The sequence below is a fragment of the Alligator mississippiensis genome, chromosome 5, assembly GCF_030867095.1.
Source record: "Alligator mississippiensis isolate rAllMis1 chromosome 5, rAllMis1, whole genome shotgun sequence".
Classification (NCBI taxonomy): Eukaryota; Metazoa; Chordata; order Crocodylia; family Alligatoridae; genus Alligator; species Alligator mississippiensis.
This window is the reverse complement of record NC_081828.1, coordinates 195,152,624-195,175,855: the sequence shown is the minus strand read 5'-3', so window position 1 is coordinate 195,175,855 and position 23,232 is coordinate 195,152,624. Positions and strand designations below refer to the sequence as shown.

The 23,232-nt window shown below is 43.4% G+C and overlaps 1 protein-coding gene across 3 annotated transcripts in view; it reads right to left on the bottom strand.

The window, feature by feature from the left end:
- The window catches only part of CCNY (cyclin Y), a 188,338-nt gene extending 175,271 nt beyond the window's left edge, over nucleotides 1-13,067 (bottom strand). The window contains exon 1 of one of the 3 annotated variants that reach the window (XM_014609089.3): nucleotides 12,611-13,067. In XM_014609089.3, coding sequence (XP_014464575.1) covers nucleotides 12,611-12,764 — 154 coding nt within the window. In that variant the 5' untranslated portion in view covers nucleotides 12,765-13,067. Of the gene's footprint in view, nucleotides 1-280; nucleotides 492-7,698; nucleotides 7,722-12,610 lie in introns of those variants that run through there. The other 2 variants (XM_059729160.1, XM_059729161.1) reach the window with 2 other exon arrangements.
- Between the last annotated feature and the right edge of the window lie 10,165 nt (nucleotides 13,068-23,232).

Below are 23,232 nucleotides of genomic sequence, written 5' to 3'. Positions count from 1 at the left end.
CTGTGCATCCCTTTCCCCATGCTCCCCCTCTACCACATGCCCCTTCCCCAGGTTCCTCTTGACCCACACTCCACTTCCCCTACACCCTAGGCATCCCTTTCACCACACTTCTTCCCCCGCACTGCCCTGGATCCATTGATCCCTTCACCCTTGCTTCCCCTGCCATCCATTCACCCATGTTCCCTCCCAAACTGCACTTCCCTTCCTCCACCCCCCCACACCCCTCATATCTATTACATGAGCCACTCTGGCTCCTTTTGGAGCCATACTAGCTGCTTACCTGGTATGTTCTCAGTTCTAAGGCAAGAGGCTTCCCCCCATCTTATATTCGAGTAAATTGAGTATATTTGAGTAAATATGGTAGCTTAATTATTTTTGGTAGCCATGCTTAAGGATCTACCAAAGCAGCAATGAGCAAAAGGAATTTTCACAAGCAGCTTGCAGTGCATGAAGCCAATTTTGTGGCCATTTCATGGGAAGCCTGCCCCTCACCACTCACTGGCTGAGAGGGCTGCCTGTCATGCAGCCAGCCCTTCCCCTTGCTGCTCAGTGGGCAAGAAGAGCAGAGCAGCAGCCATGACGGGCAGCCCTCTCAGGCAATCAGTAGCAAGAGGGTGGACACCATCTGGCTGCTCTCCTTCACACCTGTAGCTTTCCCCTGACCCCCTGCCCCACCTCCACCTCCCACTGGGGAGCCAGCATTTTTCATTCTTTTTTTTTTTTTTTTTTGCAGGTTTCAAGGACAACGCGTGATTTTGTGGTTTCCACAAAAATCACAAATTAAGTAGGTCTCTAACCATGCTCAATGTATACAGATAACAATGATCTAACAGTCTGAGATCAGCTTTCTGAATTACAAAGAGCAGCTGAGTCCCACTCCATGGCCTTGGACATATCAGTTTTGCAAAATGTTCTTTAAATAACAAGGTTTTGGGGCGATTTAACTAATGTTTGTGAAGTATTTGGAAGACTACTTAAGTATCTCTTAGGATTTGCTTGCCTGTCTATATACGGCTACCTGTGTTATTCAGTATCAATAATTATCCCCAATCTTTAATTATTTTTATATGAACTTTTCTTATGCAGCAAAATGTGCAGGTAGGAGTCAGTCAATCAGATGCAACTGTTAAGTCTTTCCAACCCAGTCCCATACCTATATTTTCTCAAAATGAAGAACTACCTTGTGTTAGCAACAGCAGACAACAAAAATGCTAAATCAATATAATCCAGATATTTATTCCTATGCCTTTTCTACAATTGACACTGAAGGAAATCCATAAATATCTTCTTTGAGTCCATGCAAAGTCAGTACTGTCCACATGAACCACTGTCTGTACATTTAGTAGGAAGGAGCTCTTAAGTCAATTGTTCAAGTAGGATGTTATAGCTATGTCCTCCTTTCAAATCAGCTGGTTTTATAAAAAACCTCTGAAAGCTGATTTAAAACAAGTACCAGTACATTCTAGTTTAGATTCTATATCTCTATAATATTTATGAAGCTGAACTATGATAAGTATATAGAGATAAACATCTTGAAGGCGCAGAGATGCCAGCAGCCCAAGTTTACTACTAAAGTTGCTTCAAATGGCCAATAAGAAACGCATGATATACTGACTTTGTCATTTCAAGACCAGTATGAGACAGTCATATCCCGATTTTTAAATAGAATGAGATAAATGGAACAGATGTTTGCAAATGACCTTGCTGATTAAACCAAAATACTTGAAATAACGAAATTTAGAAGTCATGACTTTTGTAAACGAAAGCCATTTTAGAAGGGGGGGGTTGTTTGTTTTGTATAACAGCTCTTCTCTACTTCTAAATTAGAGAAACAAGAAACATTTTATTCATATGAACTAAACTTAAATCCCACAATGAGCATTGGTTTAAGTTTATAAAACTAGAGTACTGAAGACTGAAGCCTGAATAATTGGAAAGAAAAATTCAGCATTGCTTCTGGAAGCTGACAAGTGACATTCGCCATGCAGTCAGCCTCTTGAAAGCACTCTAAAGCTGTTCCCTGACAGAAGTGCACAGCTTCAGAGTGCTTTAAAAGTGCCCGATCGCATGAGAAATTAACCCTCATGTAATGAGGGTTCAGACAAAGGCATTCCATCACAATCCACCTGCAACCCCTGCAGCGCAGGCAGGCCAAACCCTAGCCCAGAGCTCTTTCCCCTCCCTTCTCTACCACCCATCCTGCAGACAGCACTAGAGCTGGAAAGGGGGGCAGGGCTAGGGGAGAAAGGCTGCAGACAGGCAGCTCCTCCTGGATCAGCTCCGAAGTGAAGCTTGGTACCCCACCATGCCGACCCAATAGCAAACATCTGTTGGGCAGGGGAGGGAGGGCTCTGTAACTCATGGCACCTTCTGTAAGGCACCATGAGTTACAGCATAGGAGCTGCATGTCTATCAGCACCCTCCAGGTCTGGTTTCATCACATGAGAAATGGCACACCTACAACTGACTGCCCTGCTGCCATGTAACCTTCTCCCCTACAAATTACTAAAGTAGATGGGGAGAGAAGTTCATAAAGTATTTGCCAGACAGAAAAAAGCAGGGGGAAGGATTTAAAAAAAAAAAAAAATAGAGAAACAAATTACTCCTCCAAAAAGGTATCAAGTTCATTTGAAGTACTGTTTCCACTTCACATAAACGTTAAGAAGAATTTCTTACCCACTGTTTGCAAACTGATAACTTTCTGGTTCATTCAGTGGCTCTAGAGAAAAAGACAACCGCTTCCATGAACAACTTCCCTATGAACATGTTGTGTAGAAAATAAAAGAGCCCACTAAGAAAAAGTGCTGCTGGAAAGCTGGAGAGAACCCTATGCAGAAACTGCAAAGACCCAGTCACAGTATGAACAGCCAGGATTCTCAATTCTTGTAAACTAAATCTGCATGGCATTTTGGCTGACCCAGCTCAAGTAAATATAGCATCAAAACTCTTAGAGGGAACCACCCCAGAAAAGAGAATTAAAAACTGGATCATCCAAATCCTATTGACTGTGAAGCTTCTTTTCAATGTCAGCACTTCAATTGTTTTCAAGCACTGATTTTTTTTAATACTATAATAATGGCAACTGAATACTATCTACTCTGCCATTATCCAATAGAAAGAAGCATTTTAATCAAAAACCCAGCTGCCCATCAAATCAGAACAGAAAAATCAAGCATTCTCCACACTAATGAATGATCTTAATAAAGCAGCTGTTGAGCAGACTGCAGGGGGAATACTGCCACCTTAATTAATCAAGGCTTCCCACTCTACCCATTGGTAAATATAGCAAAGAGGTTCCATTCGGTAATAAGCATTCTTGCAGAGGAACAGCTCGAGCCTTAAATCAAGACTGAGTGGTGATGAACCAGAAATTACAACCAGTTCCCTGCATCCTCCCCAGATCCTCTCCCCCTACCCGCTTATGTCCAAGCAGTTTGAGCATACTGGAGATTTCAGCACAAAGTCTCTCTGTTTTGTGCAGGAGTATAAACCAATACTATGTTAGGACCAAATTTACTCAAACCCTTCAGCTGAATGGCATCTTATGCCTCACCTCCAAGTGTCTGGTTTGCTTTATATCACACTCATTCAAAAGGCTCAGAACACTTCACAATAAACAGAAAACAATCCACACCTAGGATTCCCCAAGCAACAACCCAAAACTTGAGACCTCCAACTTCCTCCCTTCTGGCCAGTGGGTTTAGGCAGTAGAGCTTGGGAGGGGGGAGCGAACCAGACCACCACATACATATAGATATAAGAAACTTTTTCCTACTTACCCCAATCTGTTATGGCACAAAGGATTAAATTTTAACAACAACAACAAAAAAAAGTCTTGTCCAGATTTAGAAGCATCTTCTGTCAAATTTTCACTCTAAAATAAATATGGTGGGAGTAAAAGGTAAATAAGTTCCCTTCATTAACAAACCCTCCTGAACTGAGCCTGAGCAAAGGACATTATTGACAAGCTCATCTTAAAGGAATGCTTTATAGTCTTACAGACAAAAGCCTCAAATCCTTTTTTTCCTTGTTCGAAAACACCTAGAACAGTTGTATACTCCATCCCACTTCTACAAGTCAAAGTACTAACTCATATGAAGTGGGTCCTGTTGTAATCTCATTTCCCTCTTGAGAAAAAAAGCAAAACTGAGGAAGAGGGAGAGGAAAACAGTAGTCCCTGTAGAAAATGACACTGTCTAGAAGTACCATAAAAACAGGCACAGCTAAAAGCACTCACTATTTGCATATTCTCATATTCTCCCATAATCCCTAGAGAAAGTATGCGCAAGCAAGCTTACAGTAATATTTCAAAAGCTCTTTGCTGATAGAGTACATCTTTCTTCTTCCTTTTCATATAAGCCTGCAAAGCATGAACAACTGTTTCTCAGCATCTGAACGTTACAATTTCTTCCTGGCACACAAAGGACCAGAAACAATTCATACTCAGTGTCCTTATGCACTGCAAAGATAGGAGAAGACCTCGTGGACACAATAACAATGTACTTAACAGACACATACACTTTCTCAAATACCAACACCCAATGATATGGTGTAGACTAAAAATAAATGTAGTTCTGCCACTGGTTCACCATTTTGACAAAAAAGGGTTCCACTCACGGGAAGACAAGTCCATGCATTCTCATGTTTGGGTAAGCTTCCTAAAAATTTGTCAAACAATTCAGCAAAAAATGTATACAGGGGCGTGCAAGTACTCATCTGTTTCCATAGCCATTTACAATGGAGATGTACTAAGCAGAAGCAGCCTTACAACTTAACTTTTGCAAAGTTCTGTTGGCTCATGTGGGTCTCCATCATAGTAAAGCAGACGCGGGTCTCCACTTTCCATTTCGTATGCATTCTACTCTGAGCACTACCGCCACAGGCTTGGAAAGGATCTTACGCAGAAAAAAGTCAAAAGATAAACTGAAAATACATTAACTACTGCATAAAAGAAAAAAAAAAAACCTAATGCACTAATGACTATAGGAGGAAAAGGACCAATTGATATTGAAGATCAATTGATTCTTCTTCCTGAAAAGGAAGAACAGATACCAGACAAATACCCTCCTCTTCCAAGTACTTCATCATCCTCAACAGATACAAGTGTAGCAAATGACATGTGGGGAGGGCAGGGGGGAGATAATTTACTTTTAAGCATAGGGCCTGGTCTACTCTAGACATTTTTGCCAATGTTTGTTGGAGGTGTGATTTTCGTGACATTTCTATACTGGCACAAGCCCTAGTGCAGACAGCTTACTGGCTGATAAAAGTTTATTTTGCTCACCAAACCATCATTAGCTATACCAGCCCTTTTTTGCTAGTCTAAGGTATAATGTGTAAACATTAGCATGGTTTAGCAAGCCAGGTAAAGCTAGCAAGACTTGTACAGCACAGATCTGACTTAAAGTCTGGATCACCTTTCCAAAGAACTAAGGAGGAAGCAAATCCTCAGCTGGTGTTATCTGAAGCCAAATAAGCTATGGTCCCCTTGGCTGGCTGAACTGAAGACATGCCTCGCAGCTACTCTGAGAAATCCCTTTTCAGAGCTACACACATGAATTACTACAAATTGTGATAAAAAAGGGATTTAATGAAGACTCTGCAACCAGGCCCCACAAATGCTGGAAGCACAGTCTATTAGCTCTATTCCCTGCTAACTCAAGGTATTCTTGGAGTATTGCCTCTAGTCCAGCTCTTATCCAAACACAACCCCCCCCCCCACCCAAAAAAATCAAATTAAGTGGTCATTTAACCTCAAGTTAGTTGGCCTCCAAGATGCATCAGTTAGAGCACATTATTTTGTAAATAATTTGTTAGCTGAAAAATTGTGTTTTAAGTAATCTTGAACGTTTTGTGAATTTGGACCAAATTCTACAATATTTTTTCCATTTTTATTTAACTAAAACTAAGTCAGAAGTGTCAAAACAATTCGTTTCAGCATTTCCAAAAACATTTACAGATTCCAGCTGGATTCTCAGGGGCACTTAAATATAGCAATGAGGAGATGAGAGACGAGGGAGGTGCTGTTGCTAATTGCTAAGATGAAGACAGGGCCAACATTATTTAAGCAGGGGTGCACCCAATAGTATTGATTAATAAAATGTTTATTGATATTTAGTTCATATTTATGTTTATTGATAGATCTTCACATACATTTGGGCGATTCAGAGCCCAGGTATTAAATATTCTGCATATTTCTATTTAAATTTTTCACACATGAATCAAGTTTTAAACATCGTTTTTTAAGAACCCATGACCAGGCTGGTTTAATTTTTTACTGGAATTAAACAGGGACACAGCAAAAGTACTAACACAAGAAAAAGAAACAAATGTCCTGTATTCATTTAAGTAAGTTCTTCTAGGAATCAGTCTATAGCAAGGAGCTATGCCCTTTAAGTCCACATCTTATAGAACTGTTTATCTTTGCAAAGTTGTAGTATAAAAAACTTTGAAATCCAAGCTCTTTGCTGGGCACTGAATATTGCAGGATTCATACAGAAATGCTGCCCACTGACACCACAAAATACAAGCAGGTTTGCAGAGCCTGGCAACATGTTCTTACTGCGTGTAACTCAGAAAGATCCGTTAGCAAGAAGTATCCTTTGCATTTTCAAATAACAACCTTTTAATCCATATCATTTTGCTTCAGCATTCATTTAGTAGGTTAAGACTTGGAAATCTTACAGAACATTAACTGGAATTCTTGGAACCAAGTCATATGACAGTATACTAACCAAAGTGGTTTAGTAATAAGTGAACAAACAGTAGCATAACTAGGGAAGAGCGAGAGGGGCACCTGCTCCAGGTGCCATATTAGGAGGGGAGACAGAATTAACCCCCACCCCTGAAGGATCTGCACCCCAGCAGCATTCCCATGCCAGGAACTCCAGAACAGTCCCTGGCTGTTGCTACTACCTGAGGGGCAACAGCAGGGTGGCAAGCTGGGGACTCTTTAGCAGTTCCCTGCATGGCTAAGATTGATGCCCCCCACCCATCTCCTCTCAAACACATGTGCCTACATGTGCCCTCCTCAGCTCTTGGAACCATTCCCTCTCCCTGCCCCTGCAGGGTTTGCCCTAGTTAGCAATTCTACTTGTTATGCCACTGCTCACAAGGTCTCTATTTTTCAGCAAGCATATGTTTTTACCTGTTCATGCACACAGGCATACAAATGTTAACTCCCTCCACATAAACAATGTAGGAGAAGTAAAATTTTATGGAGGATTTGAGCAAAGTCACGAACCGACTGAAGATCGCTTCAGGGTATACATAAGGAAAAACTTCTTTACAAGTCAAGTGCGGAGGGTTTGGAACAGGATCCCCCCAGAGGTGGTACAGTCACCCACCCTGGCAACCTTCAAGCCCTAGAAGCCCATCTTGCTGGGGTCATCTGGTCGCAGCAGTCTTTCCTGCCCAAGTACAGGGGGCTGGACCCAGTGATCTATAAGGTCCCTTCCAGCCCCTAACAACTACGAAAAAGTGATAGTCACCTCACAGATAGAGAGCACCACAGAAAGAGGCAAAGAGCCAAGAGGGGAGAAGAAAAAAAAAAAGCAAAGCTGGTGTTGCTAGCAGCGTGCAATATAAGAACCAAGTTCAGTGATGTGTGCCATAAGAGAATGATCAAAGTTCTTGATGGCAAAAAAACAGTAACTTTATTAATGGCCAAGATGTCAGTAGTACTTCAATACAACCTACCTGCGTCACTCCTGGTAGGCTCTGTGAAATCAAGCATTGACCACCGACTGACTTTCCAGTGCTGTAACACAGAGATTAAAAGGGCACTAAACTAAAGGCTTTGACAAGAGAGATAAAAACAAAAAGGTCATGACTACATATGGTTACTAAAAATCATACAGTCTAAGATAAGGATAGAAGAGGCCAGCTTTAAAACAGAGTCTAGTACATGTTATAAACTGAATTACTAGAGATATTTCTAGAAACCCCTCCAATACCTAAACACTTCAAGGTGATTTAAAAGCATTAACAAACTTTATTTCTTGCTTCTGTATCTATTTCTATGTGAAAGATGGCCCTGAATTTTTGGGCGCTTCTCAGCATCTTATCAGCACCCAATGGGATACAAGTTAATTCATATCATTGCATTGTCTCATACTAAATCAAGATGCTGAAGTCTAGACAAAGAAGTAATTCACAGCAAAGAAGATGCCATTGCCTCAACACCTGAGCTTTCCATCTCACCATTTTGCATTTACACCGCCATGCCAATTCACCTCAACATCAAAATTTTAACCTATGCAACTATTGAGGACACTGAGGTTCAAGTTACATAAACAGAGGCAAGACACAGCCTATCATGCACCAGTTCTGAAAGGAATAAATACAGTCTTCTAATATAACATTCATTATGTAAATCAGTCTAAGATTACAAAACCATACTACACTTGAGGTTTATACTCCACAACAGGTACAACTCAGAGTCTAGTATACCAAGACATATTTATGTTCTCTAATCTAAATTCAGAGATTCCTCCATGTTCAGGTTAAGATAGTCAAATTAGCAACCATTTCAACCAATGCTTTGAATAACAGTCCATTGATAAGAGTTTGTCCATCATACACAAAAATTAAACACAGCTGGCACACCCAAAAAAAAAACCCAACCCTGCCCAGGTTAATTGGCAATGGAGTCAGAGAGGATGCAGCTATCCACCTGTAACTGGCCATAAAAATGGGCCATGTAATGTCCCAGGAACATTACAAGGATTTTGCAAGTAGAGAAAAAAAGAAACAACCCCCCCCCCCCCCCACTTAAATTATTATTTTACCAAGAGAAATTTTATGGTAACCCCACGTTCCATGAATAAACTCCAAAATGAATTGCTACTTGGATATAGCAGGGGTCTTATGCCACTATTTCTGCCAGCTTGCCTTTGCCGTCTCCGTCAGCTTAATATATGAAGAGCCTACCTTGGAAAACTCTGTGCCAACTGGGGAAATCAGGTCTGAGAGCCATCTTTTTCAGATCAGTAGTCTCAGCTCTTTTACTAGTTAAGCCAAAAGTGGATCTGACTGTATGACAACAGACATGCTGACAGCATGAATACATGCAGTCTAGACCACAGCCAATCTGACCTGACCAGCCAGGTTTTATAATAATGTTCACTTCCGTGCCATCTGAGCCCCTAGAGACCTGCATACTTCAGACACCTGGAAATCCCTTGCACAAAAGCAATTCAGAATCAGGCCCACACACTTTAAAATTTGTCTAACAGGCAAACACTGTCTATTTCAAGTTGGTGCAAAGCATCTCAACCTAAAAACAATGAACGAATGAAAGAAGAGATCAAAGGTCAAAAGGGTGGAAAATTAAGGGCCCTATTACTTCCTTTTATTTTCAGTGCCACAATATTAGATTAGTCTGTTGACAAATAGCAAACAGAACAGCTATTCAAGTTCCCCAGTAAGTCTAGCTCACTTGAAACAGCATATTAAATATTAAAGCCATTTTGCAAATTTTGAAGCCATTAAAAGGAGAGGGAAATTAAGCTCAACAGTAAGATTTCCTTCTTGCTTCTGGCCCAAATAACAGCAAACTGAAGTGACCCACACTGAGCCAGTCTTTACCGTATCTGTGGGCTTGAACAGGGAGGACATTCAATTCCTGAGTAAAGCTAAGCTGTTTTTAATGGATCCATGCACTCCAGAAAGTCCGCTGTCAATCAGAAATGTGATTCCTGAAGCATTTTCAATAATAAACACCCAATAAAACAGTTACCTTTTCAAAAACTGTACAGCTGGAACTCAATCACCTATTTTCAGACTCTCCAGGAGAGAAAAATTGATTAATTATTCCCCAATTAGGCACATTTAAGAATTCATTTACAGATACAAAAGTGTTATAAAATCTTGCAAAGGTGAGTTTAACAAGGCATCAGGTAGATATGGTTACAAAACCCATCCTATAGTCCTTGCTCAAGCAGAATTCCCACCTAAGGTAACTGGATTTTTTCCAAGAACTGTAGGATCAGGTACTGAAACTGCAGTTCATCCATTAGTTCAGTCATGCCCCTCTCCATTGACCATAGTTTCAGGGCAGAAAACATAAAAGCTTATAAACGTCAAAAAGTTCTGTTTGTACAGGTACTCCAAGATTCGGTTGTTGGAAACAGTTTCTGCTCCAAAATTAGGCTGAAAATTTTAAGAAGAGAATTTATCTCAAAGTGTTCAGAAACTCCAGTCAGCCTACAAATGCCATAACAATCACCTTTCTTTTACCACATATTTCAGCAGTTCCTTTTCCAGTCATGCCTGGGTCCAAAGTCTACAAAGGTACAGGAAACAAAGTAGGTGAGAAATTTTTTTTAATTAAGATTAATTTAAGGCTTACGGCAGTTCGTATTTTCCCCCAACCTGTTTGTCCTACTCCTAAAACCAAGTGTTGAATGAATCTCTATTAACGCAAAAAGACAGAAAGCAACTTGCAAATAGAACACAACAATTTATTCTGCTCACCATGACGGGTCATCATTCCTGAAAGCGTCACTTAAAGAGTTCATACTTGAAAGACAAAGTGCAACAAATAACGTTTTCATAACCTGAATGCCTCTCTCAAATGCCCTCTGGTAGTTGTGCTCTCACTTCAGCGATTGTAAGAAACACAGGGTAAACCGTGTCTCAGCCGTCTTGTTATAGTGGGGTCACCAAGAAGCACAAATTTCTCTTTCGTATAAAATTCTTCACGTGCAACAGATTTAAGAAGCTCTCAGGAAATTTGCCAGATTTTATTTTGTAGACCGTTCAAAGGATCATGACACAACATTCTCTCTCCATGAAAAAGAATAACCACTGTATTGTTCCTTCATTGTTTCAAATACTTTGAAGCAATTGAAAAATGGTAGAAATATAATTACTGTTCTCTATTGTGCTATTTTTTCTATTGTCTCACCACAGAGCTCCAAGCAATTTTAGGACAAAAATGTACAGTCTCTCAGGAAATAAGATTTCAGAAAGGGAGAATCATCTTATTACACTCTGTAATCAGTCTATCATCTTTGACAAAAAGACCTCCACTGGATCTGACTGCAGGACAAAAGACGCACAACAGCAAGTACTTCAAATAACTGTTTTACCAAAAATATCTCCAACTGTATTGTGCATAGAGACATTTGTTCATTCTTCATCAATCTCCTCAACAGAAACCGGTATCTCTGGCTCTATATGTACTCAGAGTAAGATTGGATCAAAGAAGAAAAATCCAAAATGGTTTATAGACACTGGGAGTTGAAGGCAGCTTGCCCACATGAAAACTTAATTTCATCTGCCACAGCACCACACTTCCTGAAACAGAAAGAGTAACATTCCTTCTAGAGCATTTCTTCTCTGCAGGTTCCTTTAGTTGTGCACAGGACAAACACCCCATCCTAAACACGCAAGAATTTGTAAGGAGGAGGGAGACAAAATGCACATGTCCCATCAGCTCCTCATGTATGAGAGTACCATATATTATTACTGACCAGATAACTGATCTGGTTACATGTTAATTAGACATATTTTGGCAAGGATAATGTTTTCAATATATTTCCTTGCAAAATTTATGTGCAGTCACATCATTTTAAAGAGCATAAGCCCGCCTTCCACCCAAACCTTTATTGCAAGACCTGCTTGTACTGAACTGAGCCATTATTCATCCCATTATACAAAGATGCTCACTGCTAATCTGGAAGACACTGATGCTACAGAGATTAATCATTCACAGACTAACAATCGGCTCTTTCATCTGCCCAGTTCTCTCAAACGAGACCATCCCACATCTAAATGTAGCAAAGATACAAATGCTGAAGATGCCTGACAGACAAGTCACAATTCCAAAATATAACAAATTTAAAGCTATAATCCTAACCGGTGGTAAACTACCTTTATTATAAGAACTTGTAGAGAAGTGCAGCAACTCATTTCAGAATGAAGCTTTAAAGTAAGGTGGCAAGCACACAAACAAGGGGGCACAAAAAACCCCCCCAAAAAACATGAAAAACCATTTGTACTCGTCACAGCAACTTTTTTTGGCTTGGTACTGGAGACAATTCACATAAGATACTTGGCCCTGCACCAAATAAAGTTTTAGGACTAAATACTCCAGCTAATCTGAACCTAGATGAGACGTATACGTTACACCACGATTTTAAGAGCAAACTGGGTTCTCGTTAGCCAAAGCGCAGAGCAAGATGCTCAGTCATTACTAAGCCAAATGAGAATATCATTTTTCAATATCACTGCCGGGAGACACGGAAGATTCATCGCTGCTCTGTTATACCCATGCCTAACCATAGGCGTAAGAGAAAAGGAACAAATCCCCAAGACACACAGTTACGCCGCAGGGTAACGCGTCTCCCCTTTACCTCGACTTCGGGACACGCAGCGCAGCGGAGGGGGGTCATAACCGCACGCACTTGCTTTAACCAGAGCCCGTCTACAATTGATGGGGGCAACGAGGCCTCGCGCCCGACCCAGCGAGGCTGCGGGGGATGGATTTCTACGCAGGGGCTGCCAGCGTGGCAGGAGCGGCGCCGCCGAGGGGCAGGTGGCGGGGCAGGGGCAGCTGGGCCCGGGATGGTTGTGAGGAGGGCGCCAGGGAGGCTGCGGGCCTTACCGTCCATGTTCTCGCGGTCGCTGATGTGCTGCAGGTTGCAGCCCGTGTCGTCGCGGCTCAGCTCGGCCTCGGGCCGGTAGGACTCGAGGCGGGAGTGCGCATTCCTGCGCAGCTTGGGGCTGGCCGACACGCAGCACGACGTGGTGTTGCCCATCGCCGCCGCCGCCGCCGCCTCGCCCGGCCCGGCGTAGCGCGCTGCAGGGCGCGGCCCTCACCAGGCGCGGCGCGGGGCCATGGGCGGCGAGGAAGGCCCCCGGGGGCTCCTCCGCCCGCCGCTACACGCGCTGCGGAGCCCGGCCCGGGCACGGCCCCATGGCAGCGAGCGAGCGAGCGGCTCCGGTTCAAGGGCGGCCGCTCATCTCCCGCCGGGCCCGGCCCAGCCCGCCCCGCCCCGCCGTGCGGCCGAGGGGAAGCCCCCGGCTCAGACCGACCGACCGCCGGCACCGCCTCCCGCTGCCGCCCGAGAAGGACCGCGCTGCCGGCTGCGCGCAAGCGGCGCCTGCTCACGTGGTGCCGCGCGGCAGCCAATCCGCGCCCGCCTCGCGCTTCCGGCCTCCCAGCCCCGCCCGGCCCCGCCCCCTTCGCCGCCTGGGGAGGCCGCCCCGCCCCCTCGCCCCGCCCCCGCCCGGCGGGGCCAGCGCGCCGGACACCGGCACGTCGCGCGATAAACGTAGCCCTGCCAGGCCCGCGAAGTAAATTGCACCATCCGTACGATAAATGCAGACTGACTAGGCCTGCAAAGTAGGACCAGCCACAGGTGCAAAGGAAGGATCAAGCCAGTAACTGGTTCATTGCACAGTAAATGTAAACCAACTGCACGTGCAAAGGAATCGTCACGCCATTAGCTGTTTAGTTGCGCGGTAAATTTAGACCAGCCACGCGTGGTGCAATGGCATTCTTGCGCCATGAGTAGTCCCCCCAGCTATAAACAGTTAACCAGCTACAAAGTTAGTGCCTGAAAATGCATAACAACTTCAGAGCTGGTTGCTATCCAGCTTTAACTTGAACCAGTGGCAGGACCCTGAATTTGGCTGCATCAGGGCTAAGTTTCCAGTTTGACAGCAATGGTATTTCACAAACTGCTTATTCATGATTTGGTCCCTAAGGACAGACTACTCCCCAAATTCTCTGCTTTCATGAGCAGTTACCTCCATTTAAACCCAAAAAAGTAAAGATGCATTTTGGCTCTGACCTGGAGTCCAAACTGTAGGAACTGGGAATCTAAACCAAGTGACATCCGTTAACGTGAGAAATACATTCATCAGTTGCAAGCTGTAAATTTGCAGGGGGAATTGGTGCTTACATGATCAGTTTCTTAATAATTAAAGGTTTCTTTAAAAAAAAATCTAAACCCTGAAGACGACCTTCCAAACATGGAGGAGGGATCATAACCGATATAGTACTTTCTGCAGTCTACTGCCTCTTCACTCACAGGTTAAGTACAGACATGGTGGGGGGAGGTTAAACTGTTAAAATGGGCTCCAGATGGAAGATAAGTTTGGAGGGGGGGGAGATATTAGAGGGGATGGGGACACAAGCAGGCTGGGAGGGATTGGGGACCTGTGGGTGGCTGGGGGGGGGTGGGGGGAGCAAGATCCACAGAGGAATGGGGGGGCAGGCACAAACCATGGGAAAGATTGGGGGGGGAGGAGTGATCCATGGGGGTTGGTGGAGTTTGGCAGGATCAGGGCGGCTCATGGGGTCCATTAGGGTTTGCAGGGAACCAGGAGCTATTTTTAGCACACACCTGCACACCATCCCTCCTGCCTCTCCCCACACCAGGACTTACTTCCTCAGCTCCCAGCATCTGAACCCTGATAAAAGTGGCAGCAGCAGGAGGGACCTGCAGGAAAGGGGATAGGAGGGGGGGTTGGCTGATCTGTGAGGGGGGACAGTAGGGGTGAGGGGCTAAAAATAGCCTGGTGGCAGGTAGGAAAAGCACAGCCCAGGGACTGAGGCAAGTGGATGGGCTTTTCCAGCCCTGGAGCTGCACAGGTAACTATGCTGAAGTTGGATGCACTGGTTTAACCTAAATTGATTAAGTTTGAGTGTACATCGATCCAGGTCTATCTTAGACTGGGTTCCACCATTTTTAGACTGGTCTGTGTGCATGGAATTTCTGTACAGTTATGGGTCTGAGACCGGGTCTAAGTGTAAAGTCTGCACTAGGGCTAATAATAAGGGTACAGACAGATATGACAATTTTCTCCCGATCTGGCCACAGAAAGCAATCTATAGCCATGACCAAACATAAGTGCACAGCTGCAGACAGCTTCAAAAATGGCTGATCCGGTGAAAATCTGACCCCTCGTTACGTGAGGTATCAGATAAAGACATTACAAGATGTAGTGTCTTCTGTAACTTGTGTCTGCAGAGCTGCCAGCCTGTCACTGTTTTGAGAATGGGAGAGGAGAAAGGGAGCAGAGGGAGTTCAGGCTCCAATTAATCCTCCCTCCCACGCCCCCCACCCAACCCGGCGCCCCCTTCAGCACTGGCTGGAGAGCTCCAAGAACCATCTCCCTCCACTGCCTTTCCCCCCTCCCATTCAGGTACTGGCCGAGAGCCCATTACTATGAGAACTTGGCTGCAGGCTCCCAGCCCGCAAGTAGATTCCCCGCCCCCCTGGAACCAAGAGCGAACTTCTGTTTGGTTCAGGGTAACCTTGTAACTCAGAACGCTTTGCAGAAAATGTTCTGAGTTACAGCTGGGAGCTGCACTTCTGTCTGCATTCTTAGTTAGCTCCAGTGGCATGGGCAACTGGTGACACTTTAGTTGGGGGGGGGCACATGCCCCCCCCAGTGACCAGTCAGCAACCAGGGGGAGGTTCCCCCCCCCCGCAGCAAAACTCAACAACTGGGGAGCGGCAGCAGCACTCCTGCTACCACAGCATTCCAACTCCCCATCCGGCGCTCACGGGGGCGGGCACCAGCGCTCCCGCCTGCCCCCCCGCCCATCACTTATGCGGGGAGTGCAGCCGGTCAGCGGGTGCATGTGCACCCCCTACATGTCACCACTGTCCAGTGGCCATTATTAACACAATCTAACCTCCCCCTAACCCCTGCAAATGTCTGCACTTAGCCATAGATTTCCTAAGGAAAGTTTTTCTGCTCTTCTTCAGTGCCACCATTCAAGATGCAGAGTGCACTTTCTATAAATTGTTTGTTTGCTGTGAAGTCTGTTTGATACTCCTTAACTGTACAGTTCTGAGTTTCATTTTCTTACATCTTTGTATTTTCAGACAACTTCACGATTTCTGGAGGCCTGACTTGTTGAACAACTGGATTTAATAATACTGTCAGAAACTTACACCTCTGGTTATAAAAAGTGTGTTTTGTTGTGATGGTTCACAATGCCAGTATTGACTTTTCTTATGACGCCTTTCAGAATATTTGGTGTTATTCTTAAAGCAGTAGCTCTTGGAGTCATGTGTTTACATAAACTCCCAAGTTTTACATTAAGTAAAAGCAGTTTCCTACTCTTATGCTTACAAAAAAAACTCAGAGGGTTCATTTTCAAGAAAGAAAAATAACCTAAAGCTCTTCTTTAAGTGACATTTTTACCAATCTTATGATTTTTTCTGAGGTCTGACTCATATTTGAATGGTTGTGGTTGCTACTATTGCAACAGTTCCCAAAAGAGACATGTAACCATGGCTTTCCACGAGTAATTAGTTTATTTACTCTCAGCCGCTTATCTTTTATTAATATAAGATTACAAGAATATTTTTTTAATTTCTTTTCTTAGGTTTGTAAATGGAGTTTGAGTTTGTAAATACAAAGCTAGCTTATCTTTAGGCAACTTGAAAAACGTGGTCTCTGCCTCTTGTTATATCTGCTAGAACTAAATACAAAATTTCTATAACACTAGGGAGAACAGAAAGTTGAAGCTGAGAGAGAAGACTTAACAAATCATTCAAATGCTGCCATGTTTAAACCAAATGTTTAGGTGGCAATCTTTTAAAATTTGTAATTTTTTTTTAATAAATTGGAGTTCCTTCTTTTCTTATTTGGCTGCTTTTTTCCTTATGTTTCTCTGGACGTTTATGTCTCTTGCTTTTGCCAAAAGAGGCAGGTACTAAAATATGCATTTAAAAGATACTGTCAGGGGAAAGAACACTGTCACAGAATAATGGTCTCCTGCTGGTGCTATACAAGAGCTGAGAAAAATAAATGAGCAAAGTAAATGTAAGAAGGCATGCTTGCATGTTCACTTAGGATTATTTTATTTTGACTACATCAAATGCATGATGTACATATAATCATATTATTTGATAGATCTCACTGCATTAAAGTAAAAGCTCCTGGATGTACCATTATTGACTTGTTAAGCATCACTGACTTCAAAGGAAGATCTATTTTGTGTTTTCATTGAGTAGAGATCAGTCTAGCCATAAAGCTTAAGATTACAAATTTGCATGAGAGGCTCTACCCTCTGAGCAGCTCAGTGCCACCTCCGGCAGAACAGCCATAAAGCAACTCAACACTAGGCCAAAGCTTTTGAAGATTAACCAGAACAGAGTTGGCTAAACTCTCATATAACTACATTTCCCAAATCCAGAAACACATGACACAGATAAGATAACAGCCCTCATTATGAAAAGCAAGGTTCAGTATTTGAGATATTCCTAAAACATGGAGGAAAATCTTTAATTCAAACAGCTGGATATAGGCCACTTTACTGCTTAAAACAAGTAAGTTTTTGTTTCTAGGTACTGCTTTTGGTACATAAGAACCTGGAAAACAGAATGTAACTACGAACCATTTTCAAGTTTTTACAAAGATAGCATGTAATAGAATGGGGGGAACAACAGCCTGATGGTATCCATGTCTTTTGATCATGATTAAATCTTCCAGATTCATAATTTATACCCGGAAAAGAAACTTCTACCACACAGGTTCCTTCTCCACACTGCCATGTACTGACTAAGAGAGATCCTACTGACAATCGTTTGAGCACAAGAACACTTTGAAGCCTAAAATCTCAAATGTCAAAATTTATCCCAAAGTCAGGTTTTATTGATAACTTATAAAATGTTTAAACTAAAAGTGTAAAGTGATAATTCTCATGTGCTTTTAACCAAGAAAAAATATTTTGTCACCATTTAAATTTAATGGAAAGGATTGTACTATGTTTCCTGTATCGGACATAATTTTTGTCATCTTTGAAAGAGGCAAGGATGTATTAGGGTGATATCTTTTATTGGGCCAACTGCATAGTTGGGATAGAGTTAGACAAGCTTTCAAATGCAAGAGAGGGACAGGCTTCCATCTTCAGCTCCCTCTGTGCAAAAATGAAGTTTATTTCCTACCTATGGGGACTTTTTATCATCTTGTACCATCTACACTTTTCCCAGAGCCTGATGAAGGGACTTTGATCCCAAAAGCTTGCAGAAAAGGACAATTTTCTTGCCATTTTCCAGTTGGTCTAATAAAAAGTATCATTTTGGAACCAAGAGTTCTATTTTTTCGTATGTCTTTTTGTCTCAGACTAACACAGCTACCAAGTCCACCCCTGAGACATTCTTCAGGACACTTGAAATCCTTGCATAATTCCTGGGCCATCGCAGCTACAACATTACTCTAACACTACTATAACATGTAGTCTCTGAACTACTAGATGCATTGTATCCTATTAGCACATTTAAATATGTGCTCCATTTGTGATACTGCAAGAGGTTTGGAAAATAAAACCTGTTATCTCAAAGGAGGTAAGAAAAAGGTAAAATAAAATGGCATCTTTTATGTGGAGATGACTGACAAGTGCATGTCAGAAAATCAAATTATATCCTGATTAGAAGTTTAATCTGATCATTCAGTCTCTCTGCTTTATTCATACACACATGCATGTTTATTTTGGATACACTTCATTTCATCTCTGACTCATCATGTCACAATGTAATAGTTACATAATTAACCTGACATAAAACAACAACATCCTGCAACTTTAAAGAGCTGAATGCCCTTGAGGTTATGTGGATTATCTGTCAAATGGAGCTGGCTAGACACTTCTAGTTAACACTTCAATGCTAAGTACCTGAACATCAAGGGGAGAGAGAGGGAGAACAAGCATAAGGATTTAAATAACTGTGGGAAATAATATGAGAAGAATGTAACAGTATTATTTAAGCAGGCACTTTATCTGCAAAGGAAAACAGAATATTTAATAAAGTCCAAAAAGAAAGAACAAAGATAAATGCACAGAAGGTAAATGTTGCACAGACAGATACCTAGCAGATTATTCAGCCTGTGGTCATCTGCAACACCAGCTGTGGCTTTCAAGTTCCCAAGTGCTGTGAATGAAAACCAGTACTCTTCTTCATAATGTGCAGGGATGATATTTAATGTAGGAATAGTTCCAAAATGTTCATATTTCCCAGTTTCATCTCATTATTCAGACTCCACAGGTGTTTCAACAGCTGTCTAAGGAAACTATGCAGCCAAAAAAACCAGCTTATCTGGAGCTTTAGCTTGCTTTAAGTCCAGAGTAGGAAACAGTGATAGATGGTGTGAGATAATTGAATGTATTAGTTGAATGTCCACATGAGAATCCAAGCTTAACTTTGGCCAGGTACAAACATTGCACATAAACTGATATATGTGACGGAAAACCTGCCTAATTTAATAACAGTACAGAATTGTGATGCACATAAACTGGTCTAAAAATGGTGGAACTAGTTCCAAGATAGACCTGGATGGTTGTAGTATCAGACTTAAGGAATTTAGGTTAGAACAGTCTATCAAACTTCTGTCCCTGATCCCCGCCTGACTCAAGTTAGATTGCAGCCCACCACCACCAGCATCCCAGATGCTTTTGCAGCCCCCCTACCCAACCCTCCTTGCATGGAGACATGCTGGAACGTAGCTGCACTTGGCTGCTCCGTGCAGGTGAGCCTAGGGGTGGGAGAGATGGAGCATCTGTAACTGAGGAATTTTCTGTCTTTATACAATGTCCCTAGGCAGGGGGGTGCTCTGCAGAAAGAAGGTCAGGCCCCTCACAGCTCCTGCAAACTGCAGGCAGAGGCAGCAAGCACCCAGCAAAATTGGAGGAATTGTGCCAGGTGCCCACTACTACTGCCTGCAATTTGCCAGAGCTCCAAGGGGCCTGATCCTTCCTTCTGTGAAGTGCCCCCTTCCCTGCCACATGGTATGGGGCTGCAGGTGCCTGCTGCCAGAGCAGTGAGGGGAAATGGCTCCAATCCTGCTCCCTGGGGCTGCACCAGCTCATGCAAGACCAGAGCCAGGCATGGCCAAGCAGGCACAGGCAAGAGGTGTGGGAACAGAGGAAAGTAAGCAAACTCCTAAACTGGCCTGGAGTAAGGTTGTTCTGTAAATCACAACTGAATATGCTTCCCCAAAATAGTAATGCAACCAGCTTGAGATCAGGCCAGTCGGAGTCTGTCTTTTTTAAGAGTAGGTATCTCATGATTGAGGAGGTTCAGTGGCAGAGAGGTTAAGGCATTTTGCCGTAGATCCAAAAGTGTATGTTTCAATCGGGACTCACAATGCAGCAGTTCAGGTATAAATAGGTTCTTGGTCATTTAGGTTGTACAGTAAGAGACATTGAAATGCCTTAGCCACCCTACTGAGCCATCTAGGCTTACAATGGCCGTTTTACTTCACAGCTGAAATAAAAGTTCTCAGCCCATTTTCATATGAAGAAATATGAACCGAATCAACATGGCACTCAGTAACTAGTGGTGTCTCCCAAGGCTCCATTCTCAGACCTGTACTCTTTAACGTCTTCATAAATGATCTGGATGCTGGTGTCAAAACCGGACTGGCTAAGTTTGCCAACGACACCAAACTTTGGGGAAGTATCCACAGTTGAGGATAGGCTGGTGATCTGGGCCGACCTTGATAGGCTTGCAAGGCGGGCAAATGAAAACCTGATGGCATTCAATATGAAGAAATGCAAGGTGCTCCACCTGGGGAATAAAAACCCACATCACACTTATAGGCTCAGCAATGCTACACTCACTAGGACCATGACTTAAAGAGACTTGGGGGTCATGATTGACCACAAGATGAATATGAGCCACCAATGCAATACCACAGCTGGCAAAGCGAACAAAACTCCGACTTGCATCTACCGATGCATCTTGACCAAGACTGAGGATGTCATCGTCCTGCTGTACTCGGCCTTGGTGAGGCCACAGCTGGAGTACTGCATCCAGTTCTGGGCTCCACAATTTAGGAAGGACATGGAGACGCTTGAAAGACTCCAGAAGAGAGCCACGCACGTGATCAGAGGGCAAGAGAACAGGCCTTATGAAGACAGGGTGCAAGCCATGGGACTCTTCAGCCTGGAGAAGCGCAGGCTCAGGGGTGACTTGGTGGCAGCCTATAAGTACGTAAGAGGTGTGCATCAAGATCCAGGGGAACACCTGTTCACCAGAGCACCCCAGAGGATGACAAGGTCCAACAGTCACAAACTCCTGCAAGACCATTTTAGGCTGAACATAAGAAAAATCTTCTTTACTGTCTGAGCCCCCAAGTCCTAGAACAGACTCCCTCCAGAGGTGGTGCAGCACCTACTCTGGACGCTTTCAAGAAACATTTGGACGCTTATCTTTCTGAGATCCTTTGAAACTAGCTGACTTCCTGCCCCTTGGGCAGAGGGCTGGACATGATGATCTTACAAGGCCCCTTCTAGCCCTAATGTCTATGAAATCTATGAACTATAGATTTTATATGGATAACAATGTAGACATTTTGCTGGAATCCAGGCCTTTAGGTATGACTTCTGCAAAAGTATCTTAACCTTGTGCATATTTTCCCTAGAGAGTTTGCAGTTTGTACAATAAAGTCTATATTTATCTTATATAAATATATTCCTGATCACACGCACTTTCACTCTGTAGTTATGAAAAAAATGTGTGGGTTTTCAGGGATCAGGTGGCCTCTCATGTAGTAGTTTGATATGGGGTTCTCTACACTACTATGACTAAAAATAAATGTGTTAGAAGAAAGTAATCAAGCAATATATCCCAAGTGGACTAAAAATACACATATGACCAATTATAGCATAACTCTTCTTTCAGGTGAGGTTGGCAGGTGATGTAAATGGCAAACCCAGAAGGCTGGGTTCAAATAGCTAGGGATTCCTCTTAAATTTCAACTTGATGATGATGTTACTAGATAACTCATGATGCCAGTTTCTACTTTGTTTCTATTTTTATTTAATAGCCACTTTTAAACACATAATATCCTAACCTACCTCAATATCAGATCTCATTCTAACAGACAAACAATTTATTACTTATTTAAAAAGTAGGTCCACTGCTAGATACAAATGGTAAAATTTAAAAACTCTTCCTTCCTTCAACCCATAGCTCAATCCAGTATAGGGTCCATTGTATTCAGTGCTCTTCATTATGCAGGCGAGTGGACTAGATGACCCTTGAAATCCCTTCCAAATCTGTGATCTGTAAGAAACCAGAGCATGGGTGGTTAAGAGCGGGCCAGGAACACGGCATGCTGGCCTGTTGCCCAAACAGCTTTCTACTGTCTGCTTTGGGCTTATGTGGGCAGTGCTCTGTTCCTGTAGTTCTGGTAGGATGACTTGACCTAGTACTTGATTACTTCCAGCTGTGACCTGGGTCTGAATCTTCACCATCTGGGCCCAGGCTCATGAATGACTGGTGCCTCCCAAGACTGAAGGGTGACCATTTGTAGCTGGCGGCAAGTGGTGAGCAGGGACTGCCCACAGACACCGGCGGTGTCAGCAGCAGGGGGTGGGGGGTGGCAAGTGGCAAGCAGGTACTGCCCACAGACACGCTGGCGGTGGTAGCGGTGAGGTGGGGGTGACAAGCAGTGAGTGCCAAGTGGGGACCACCCGCAGATGATGGCAGTGATGTCAGCGGTGAGTGGGGGGTGGGTGACGAGTGGCGAGCACCCGCAGAAGCCAGCAGTGGCCAATCTCAGTTGGGCACATGCCTCCCCACGCCTACCCCTCTGCGTTGCCTATGCCCAGGTTTGTTACATTTTGCATCATTTTGTTATATCGTCTACCATTTCCTGCACAGACTCTCTGATCTTTATCCATATTAGCTGTGCCAAAGGCCCCAGTTTTTAGTAGGCAACTATCCTTCCTCCAGTAGATGTGCCTGGCACCCTGACTGTCCTCTCCCTAACTGTCTCATTTCTTATATATGATCCCACCAGTTCACCACAGGCAATAATCTGTAATATTTCATTTAAAGGCCAAAAGTCTTTGTGGGTCAGCCTTCTTGAAGAGATGGATCCGAGACTATGAATATCAGGAGCAGAATGATGTGCTTGTTTACACAGATTCCCTTCTCTATCCACACATCAGCTTCCAATACCTCATCACTCCTAGTGTCATCTGTATCCTCCTTGCAATCTCCATCAGGTCACACTATTTATGCCAAATCCTTTCCCCATTATGATTCCGCCCATCAGTCTCTAAACTAGTCATCGTGTTTCTTCTTGATTATTGTCACGGGGTACTCAAAACATTGAAGTACCCTGTTCTAGGGGCAGCCCACCCTGCTTCTTTCTGCCATACCTTGATGTTACCAGACGTATATGTTGTGGGAGGTTACCCTGATCTTACTATACTGACACCCCACCTTGTGGTCGCGGCCTTATGGGCCAATCACA